At 55.7% G+C, this 9,549-nt stretch overlaps 1 protein-coding gene across 1 annotated transcript; it reads left to right on the forward strand.

The window, feature by feature from the left end:
* The first annotated feature begins 264 nt into the window (after positions 1–264).
* CPN2 (carboxypeptidase N subunit 2) lies at positions 265–9,339 on the forward strand. Its single transcript, XM_038583243.1, has 2 exons — positions 265–416; positions 6,228–9,339. Exon 2 carries the CDS (start codon positions 6,231–6,233, stop codon positions 7,872–7,874), a length of 1,644 nt encoding a protein of 547 aa, XP_038439171.1. The 5' UTR covers positions 265–416; positions 6,228–6,230; the 3' UTR covers positions 7,875–9,339.
* The last annotated feature ends 210 nt before the right edge of the window (positions 9,340–9,549 follow it).

Here is a 9,549-nt window from a genome sequence, read left to right on the forward strand (position 1 = left end):
CGGCCGAGGTCAGGCTCCTGGCACCAGACTGACCTTTTGCCAGGAGGGGAGGTAAGCGTGGACCCCAGGCCTCGGTCCTCACCCCTGGATCAGCCTACTGGGAACTTTCTAGAGTCCTAAAGTGGCCAGGCCTGTGATCTTAGCTGGATTTTGGCCTCAGTGGCCATCTGTCCATGGAACCAGTTCAGGGTCATTTGGTTAATCTTCAGAGGTCTTGCCCCATATTCTCTTCTCCTGCCTGTGACCCTGGTGACATTCCGGGAACACTTAGTCCATGTGAGGGGAGGAACCTCTGCCCGGAACTTTGATCACCGCTGGGGCTGCTGGGCTCACACTGACCATAGACCACACCAGACACACTTCTGCTCCCTAGGAAGAGCCAGAGCTTCTGGGGAGCATCCACTCAGCCCCTCACGGTAGGTCTCCTGCGGTCTGTGGGGATGTGGCAGGAATCTTGCCTTGGATCCTGGCTGCAGGGCAGGAAAGGGACAGGTTACTTCTCTCAGGCTCAGAGCCTGTCCCCAGCCCCAAGCAGGATACACTGTTCCTGTCCTCTGCCATGGGGGGAGAAGCCCCCTCGGTACCCAGGCAGGGTGGTGCTGGTCTGAGACAGGAGGCAGGTGGCAGCAAGGACGTCCTGAGATAAAGGTGACCTGGTCCGTGTGCTCTGGGAGCACAAAGTGAATGGTGGGATAAGCAGGACTAGCGTGTGTCCAGGTTTGCCTGGTTCCCTCCTCCTTTATGCCTGGTTTATGCCAGCCTGTCGCTTCCCTTTGAGACCTGGTTTAGTTGATAGAGTCACTCTAGGAATGAAATCTGTACGTAGCTACCTTTTATCGAACATTTACTATTTGCTACGTATTGTGTTAAGTGCTTTGTATTTATTATCCAGCGTAAGCATATATATTATCCACCTGGGGACAAATTTTAACCCTGAAGGATGAGGTTACAATCATGCGTGGGAGAGCTGAAGCTTGGAGAGGAGGAGTGACCTGCCCAAGCCCACGGAGCCTGTAGGGAGCAGTGTCGGAATTTGAACCTGGGTCACAGCCCTGGGAGAGCTCAAGTGCTTCCCCGCTCCACTAAGCACAAGGAACACAAGGTGTGATTATAGGGGACCAAGAGCCCCAGACACACTGAGTTCAACTCAGCGCACCACACTCGGCCCCGCTCTGGGACAGCTGCGGGGTGTACGGCCAGGCAAGACAGGCTGCAGGAGGCATGCCCAGCCCCAGCAGCTCGCAGGCAGGTGGGTGCAAACGACCAGAAGTTAGAGCAGAAGGACCCAAACATTCAACTGAGGATGAGAATGACCTATGGGATCCACAGGAGATGCAGGCAAGGACGGCTTCCCGGGGAAGGTGTGAATACAGGGGAAATGGGGAGATACGGGGACATTCTAAAATGGAGAGGGCGGTAGAAGGGGAGGTAGAGGTGGCAAAGCACGGGAAGCATCTGAATAAAGGACAGTGCTCAGTTCAGGCTTCTCTGATTACGCTCTGCTGACAGGCTCTTTTGAGGTTTCGCAATGTAATTGCAAGGGAGGAGAGCAATCCAGGAAGCCCGAATGATGTCTTTGGAACTGGGTTGTGTGTTTTACATGATTATCTGAATTTTTATGATTTTCAACCTTATTACAAAGGTGACCTACTTATTATTATTTTTAGAAACTGTAGAAAACATACGATAAAGCAAAAGGAAAGAATTAAAATCACTCACAATTCTCTTTTTCGGAGGTAGCTGCTACCTCTGAACTGTATAATCTGAAGCTTATCTAGGGGCCCATTGAGAGTCACTCCATTTATATAAGTGTGTGGGTTGAAAGGGTCTCATTATGAATAATAAAAGACAATCCTCTGTTATCTCTCAGGAAATTTCAAGGGTTTTTGGAGCTCTGTGGCAGGAGCCAGGACAAAGACCAAATATATATTTCTTACTATATCGCTGTATCACAAACTCAATGCCAGTTATCTCATTTAATTACCACAACTCTAACAAAACTGTGATTTAGGTGGTAGTGTTGCTGTCGTGATTGTTCTCAATTTACAAATGCAGAAGCCAGGCACTAGGGGTTAATTCACTGCCTGGGACACAGTGGGCAGCAGGTGGAGGGCCAGCCCGCTGCACAGGTGGGGTGGGGGCAGAGGCAGGAGCCCAGGAAGGGAGCCCGGGGTCCAAGGAGCGGCAGGACTTCCGGGGGGACCTGGACGGAGCAGTCAGGAGCTCCAGATGAGCCTGTGATGCCCCTCTTCCTGCCCTGAGAGGTACTGTGGCCCAAGGGGCAGAGTCCAGCCCTGCTGGCGATGCAGACCTGGACATTGCCATCCCTGAGTACAGCAGCAGCAGTCCTCTGACAGTTCAGGGGCTGCGGCTCTGGGCGCCCATCACCCTCTGGAAGCAGTGAGGGTTGGCTCTGTGGTGGATGACAGACCAGCCTGTGGCACACACAGAAACATATCAATCCAAAAGCAATTTGAGAAGAGGAAAACGTCCATTTGCAACGAGTCAACCACTCCCCTGCCCCTGCCCCTGCCCCTGCCAAAGACAGACTCCCCTGGCTTGCTGAAACTATGGAACGTTTTCTGTGGGCATTTGCTGGTCTCTGCAGAAATGTGGAGGTGGTTTCTCAGATGAGAAGCAGGAATCTTCTGGCTCCTGTCCCACAGTCCCTTGTGCTGCCAGCCCCCACAGTGCCTCGGCAGTAGCACTACCCATCTCCAGAACCCCCAGTGACCTGCTCTTGAGGGCACTTGGGAAAGGAGCCCAAGTCTAGGGCATCCCGGCCAGAGCCATCAGAATCTGTGCTGCCCCGAACCAAGGACAAAACAATTACAAGCTTCCCTTGGCTGGGAGGAAACAGCCAGAGAAAGTGCTATAGAGAGGCGTCTTGCTGGTCCACAAAAGGGGTGATTGGATGATCTCAGCAGGTTTTCCATAGCTGACCTCTGTGACAATTTTAGAGCAAAGTTGGGGCTGGCCTGAGCTCCGAATAATCAAGGTCATGAACGCTCACCGTGCACCAGGCTCTGGGTTTGCAGCTTCCAACATATTTTCTCATTCAATCCCCAGAACAACCCTGTGAAATAGGTAGAATTAAAGTTTGCTGTTTGAAGATAAGGAAATGGAAGTACAGAGAGGTTAAGCCACTCAGGGAAGGCCACACAGCAAATGGGGGCTAGAGACAACGCCTGTAGCCATAGACTGTCTGACTCTAGGACACAAAGAGAATGAGTCTTGGGCTGGGGGTGGATAGCTGGGAAATGGCCCACGTCTGCACCCTCACTGTGAGTACCATCCCCTGCTTCCTCCAACCCCGTAGATGGGGCTCTCTCCTTCCTGAACCACAGAGGCCCTGTTCTGGCCCTCTTCCCACCACAACACCTCCAAGGGGTGAGAAGTTTGCAAAACAAAGGGACACATACCTCTGTAGCCTATGGCAGCACTTTAAATCTTGCTTCAGGTACCCAGGCGCTTGTCTCCCAGGTCGATCCTCCCTAGGCTGACCGTGTCACAGCAGTGCATGCCCTTAGGCATGTGGGGACAGACTAGGTGAGGTCCCTTGTATGTGGCCGTTCTAGTGGAAGTTTTTTTTTTCTGGAAACTGCCTTTGGGAGCCAAGGAGCAAAGGAGTTAACAAGAAAGGGGACTGGCACATCACTATGCATTATTATGCATTATGGCTTATTTATTTATTTATAAAATATTTTTTATTTATTCATAGAGACAGAGGGGGGGTGGGCAGAGACACAGGCAGAGGGAGAAGCAGGCTCCACGCAGGGAGCCCGACGTGGGAATCAATCCAGGGTCTCCAGGGTCACGCCCTGGGCCGAAGGCAGATGCTCAACCACTGAGCCCCCCGGGCTGCCCTGGCCACCTCTTCCTTCTGCAGCCAGGGCCCTCTTCCTATCTGTAGCAACCTCAGACCCATGTGTGCCCCTTGCTTCTCAACCCCAGACAGGGTTACAGAGCGCAGCTTCAGCCCGCGGCTCTGTTGCCTCGAGGCTGTCCGTCTAGGATCCGGACTCCGGTGTCGTGAGTGGCAGGCGTGGTCGTTACAGCGGAGCCCTTCCCTCCTACTTCCTGGGGCTCACGCAGTATCTCTGCAACCGCGGAGGAGCCCCGAGGGGTGGGTGTGTGCTTTCTGTGGGAGAAACGGTCCCTGCTCTATTGATTAGGCAGGAAAATTCCTGGAAAAATCAGATTATTGAGTGCCTGAATGGGAGCGGGGTTAGGGAGCTTTCGTAAGCACTGTTTGCCCATGGGGAGCCGTTCGGATGGAGGAGGCAGCCAGCCAAGGGCAGCAGAGAGGCAGCCGGCAAGAGGGCTTTGGAGCCAAGATGCCCCAGCACCAAGCCGCCTCCGGTGCTTACTGGGGGCAGGTAAATTGAGAAAACTAGGGTCATGTTGTTCAAAGGTTTTTTTCTTTCTGTCTTTCTTCCTTCCTCCTTCTCTCTTTGCCTCCCATCTCTCTCTCTCTCTTCTTTCGTTCCTTCCTGTCTTTTTTAGTAAAGCCAAATATATTCTATCTAAAGGCCACTCTATTCTTCCTACTTTTTTGGTGTTCAAATAACCCTTCTGTTACGACGGTGGCTTACAATCTTTAACAATAATTAACACAATTTATTAATTTCTCACTTTATGTCAGACACTGATCTAAAAGCGTTGCCTACGTTTCCTCGTCAACCCTCGCACTTACCCTGACGCGGTGGTAGGCACTATTGCTACCCGGTTCTACAGATAAGGAGAGTGAGGAAGCCGGATTCAGTGACATGCCCAAGGTCACACGGCTGGAATGTGGTGCAGCCGGTACCGGAACTCACGGACTTGTGCCGCTACAAGCCCCGTAAATGATGGGTGGGAGCAGTAGTGCCCAGGGGGTGCACACCCCCTGGTGGGGCAGCTGAGCCCCATTGGTCAGGTCGTGCGGGAATGTGAGCCGCTGCTCCTAAATCATCCTGAAATCTGGACTTTTTTTTTTTTTTTAATTTTAATTTTTATTTATTTATTTATTTTTATTTTTATTTTTTTAATTTTTTTTTAAAATTTATTTATGATAGTCACACAGAGACAGAGAGAGGCAGAGACATAGGCAGAGGGAGAAGCAGGCTCCATGTACTGGGAGCCCGACGTGGGATTCGATCCCGGGTCTCCAGGATCGCGCCCTGGGCCAAAGGCAGGCGCTAAACCACTGCGCCACCCAGGGATCCCTGAAATCTGGACTTTTTAATGTGATATTCCTCAATTTTTACATATTGGCTAGTGGTTCATATATAAGAAAAAAATTGAGCCATAAGACACACCTGTACATGGCAACACCCATTTGTGACCTGGGGTTGGATGCTTACATTAAATTTTTTTTTTTTTTTTTTTTTTTTAGCTAACTAAAACCTCGGTCCTCTTTCCTTACTTAAAACCCAAAAAACGAAAAACCTACTGGTCTGTGGAATCCCCGTATCTGGGACCGTCCTGTCCACACAGTGTTGGAAAGTTCCAAGGGCTCCAAGGTGCTGGGGAGGCAGGTGGGCAGGAGGAGAGCATTTGGCAGCAGGAGCAGGGAGCAGGCGACGCATTCAAGATAGGAGCCCGTCAGGGCAGCCCAGGGGCCCAGCGGTTTAGCCCCACCTTTGGCCCAGGGCCTGACCCCAGGGTCCCGGGATCAAGTCCTGCATCGGGCTCCCTGCATGGAGCCTGCTTCTCCCTCTGCCTGTGTCTCTGCCTCTCTCTCTCCCTGTTGTCTCTCATGAATAAATAAATAATATCTTTAAAAAAAAAAAAAGAAAAAACGATAGGAGCCTGTCACCCCCGGCAGAAATACGAGAGCAGACAGTGAGGCTCTGAAACCTCCCGCGGCAGGAACGCAGGCAGAGTCATGGTTGAAGCTTCTCCAAGGCGCTAATAACCTCCCGCATTTTACCCGTTGCCTGCAAACTTCCAAGACCCCACGGTCCCCTCCCTTCCCTCGCTTCCATGCCTTTTGACCTCATTTGCACACTCTCCCACCTGGAGAGAACACGGGACACCAGGAGGCCGGGACGTGGGCCCTGCCCCTGAACCCCCGGCGACCGGGACAGGCCCCGTGGCCCCTCGCTGTTGGAGTCTGAGCCCTGCACCCGTGGAGCTCGCCAGGCTGCCGCCCCTGTCCCCGCTATCCCCACTGCCATCCCCGCCGCCCCCTGGCCTCACGCCCTGATTAGGCGTCACCTGTGCTCTCTCTTCCCCGGGACCAGGACATGCTGCCCCGGGCCTGGCTGCGCTGGGCCTGCCTCCTGCTCCTGGCCCGGTGCGCCCGGCCCTGCCCTGCGGGCTGCGACTGCTTCGCACAGGAGCTCTTCTGCTCCGACGCCGGGCTGGCTGCCGTCCCGCCCGACATCCCGCCGCTCGCCACCGACATCGTCTTCGTGGAGACGTCGCTCAGCGCGCTCGGGTCCAGGGCCTTCAGCGGCAGCCCCAACCTGACCAAGGTGGTCTTCCTCAACGCCCCGCTCCAGCACCTCGGGCCGGACGCCTTCGGGGGGCTGCCCAGGCTGCAGGACCTTGAGGTCACGGGCGGAGCCTTCACCAACCTCAGCTCCGCCGCCTTCTCCAACCTGACCTCGCTGGGCAAGTTCACGTTCAACTTCAACCTGCTGGAGGCTCTGCCCGAGGGCCTCTTCGGCCACATGGAAGCCCTGGAGTCTCTCCAGCTGCAGGGCAACCGGCTCCAGAGCCTGCCCAGGAGGCTCTTCCAGCCTCTGACGCGTCTGCAGAGCCTCAACCTGGCTCAGAACCTGCTGGCCCACTTGCCCGAGGGGCTGTTTGACCCCCTGGGCAGCCTGCAGACCCTGAGGCTGAGCGACAATGCGCTCTCCGGCCTGCCCCCGGGCGTGTTCGGTGGCCTGCACAGCCTTCGGGAGCTCTTCCTGGACGGCAACTCCATCTCGGAGCTGCCCCCGGGGGTGTTCTCCCGGCTCTTCCGGCTGGAGCAGCTGTGGCTGCAGCGCAATGCTATCGGGCACCTGCCCCTGTCGGTCTTCTCCTCCCTGGGCAACCTGACCTTCCTGAGCCTGCAGGGGAACGCGCTGCGGGTGCTGCCCGCCGGCCTCTTCGCCCCTACCCCTGGCCTGCTGGTCCTGTCTCTGTCCTACAACAAGCTGGAGGCTGTCAGCGAGGGCGCCTTTGCCAACCTGTCCAGCCTCAGTTCCCTGACGCTGTCACACAACGCCATTACCCACCTCCCGGCCGGCGTCTTCAGAGGCCTTGAGGGGCTGGTTAAGCTCTACTTGGGCAGCAACAACCTGACAGCCCTGCACCCAACCCTCTTCCAGAACCTGTCCAATCTGGAACTGCTCAGTCTGTCTAGGAACCTCCTGACCACACTCCCCACGGGCATCTTCGACAGCAACTACAACCTGTTCAACCTGGCCCTGCACGGCAACCCCTGGCAATGCGACTGCCACCTGGCCTACCTCTTTCAGTGGCTGTACCAGTACAGCGACCGGCTCTTCAACATCCAGACCTACTGTGCGGGCCCCGCCTATCTGAAGGGCCAGGTGTTGCCTGCCCTAAAGGAGGAGCAGCTGGTGTGTCCTGTCACTCGGGATCACTTGGGCTTCCAGGCCCCGGGGCCGGGGCACGGGGACCCAGGGAGCAGCTGGGACCTGGGGGTGGAGGAAAGGGCTGTCTGGAGCCGGTGCACCTACAGCAACCCCGAGGGCACCGTGGTGCTTGCCTGTGACGAGGCCCGGTGTCGCTGGCTAAACATCCAGCTGTCTCCCAGGCAGGGGTCGGGCCCCCCGGGGATGACATATAATGCCAGCCAGGGGTGGGACTTGAAGTCGAGCTGTGGCTCTGTGAGGGTCACCGTGGCTATAGAGGCTCAGCCAGGGGGGCACTAGGCGCAGGGCATACGGAGCTGAGGCCTGGAGGCGCTTCAGTTGTCGGCTTTCTGGTGCATCTGCCTCAGTGGGCCTCAGCTCTCTGCACCAGTCCTCCTCTGGTTGGCAGGACACCACTCCCTAAGAGCCCAGCCACCCCTTCGGTCTCCCAGGCACCTCCTCCATGCTGGTGCCCCCCAGGGGCCTGTTGTTCGGTCTCCCTGGGGAATCTTGTGCATGTATGTCCCTGGGATGGGATGCGTGACAACCCACATCTCCATCTCAGGTTCATGGGCGGGATGCACGACAACCTGCAGCCCCGTGTCTGATCATTCAGCCACAAACCCGTGTGGAACAGACCTGCTCCCCGTTCCTCCTGGATTCCCCTCCAGCAGGTCGCCAAGCCCAGGAGCCGGGTGTGGTCTCTGGTCTCTTCTCAGCCTTGATCCTTATTGGCCTACCGGTCAGCGAATGCTTCTGAGCACCCCTCTGTCCATTCCCCCTTCCGTTCCCAGCCCGAGGAGGCTCTTTGTCTCCCCAGACCGAATCATGTGCAGCTCCTGCCTGGTTCTCCTGCCTGCAGTGTGGACGGGTCGGGGGAAATGCCGGGGTGAGGGAGGGAGAAGTGAATCTGATGTATGGCAGGCCCTCCAGGAACTCACTCGTGGTCTGCCAGGAGAGGTCAGAGAAGGGTGCACGTGTCCTGGCTTCTGGGTGGGAGGACAGTGAAGCCATCACCAGGGGCAGGGACAGGTTTGGGGGCACATGTCCACATCAGACAAGGAAGTGTCCCTCCTCCCTCATGTCCAGTGATGCTCTTTTAAAAAACATGCTTCCCGAGGCTCAAATCAGAATCACCATAAATTCTAAGGGGATGGAAGGTCGTTTAGCAGATTTGCCGAAGGAACAGGCTCCCAGATTCATTGGGTTCAGCTCCCAGAAGCTTTGGGATTCAAATCCTCATCGGTCCTCCACGGCTAGGGGACTGTGCTGCCTCAGGGAGGCCGAGGCCCGATGTCTGAGACCTGAAGTCCTGTAACGCCAGCCGCGCTGTGCCGTCCTGCCCGGCCCGGGCCAGCTGCGTGAGGCCGCGGGCTTCCCTCTGCGGGGGATGCGTCCTCTCCGGGGAGAGCACCGCCGCACCTGGCACCTCGGGGACTTCACGGCCTCCGTCCAGTGACCACCTGTCTGAACTACAGCTCACCGCCCACTCAGGCATCTGCTGCCAGAGATAAAGGAACAAGATAATCGAGTGACATTTCTCTTAATTATATTTTCCCCCAAACTCTAACTCTTTATTAAATTACAGTATAATTGTGCTGAGTGATGTTGGGGAAAAGAGCTCTGGCCAACAGCCAGGGGCTGTGTCGTCTGAGCAAGCTGCTTCTTTTCCCTTTCAAGTTGGCTCGGTGAGACCAGAGTCACTGTGCTCTTTTGGGTAGGATTGCCAGATTTTTGCAAATAAACATATACATGTTGCATGGAACCTACGTATACTACAAGATGATTTGCAGTTGGGTATGCAGTGTTTTAGCTGGCGGCCCAGCCACCTGACGAATGTTGGGGAAACGGTACCATGGAGGCGGTGGGGAACCAGAGGATGGTGCTCCTCCGGGCCAGGGGGAGGCCAGGGCAAAGTCTGCAGTGGAAGAAGTCCTCGCCACGCAGGGGGCCACAGGATCTTGAGGGGAAGCAG

Source organism: Canis lupus, chromosome 33, assembly GCF_011100685.1.
Source record: "Canis lupus familiaris isolate Mischka breed German Shepherd chromosome 33, alternate assembly UU_Cfam_GSD_1.0, whole genome shotgun sequence".
Classification (NCBI taxonomy): Eukaryota; Metazoa; Chordata; class Mammalia; order Carnivora; family Canidae; genus Canis; species Canis lupus.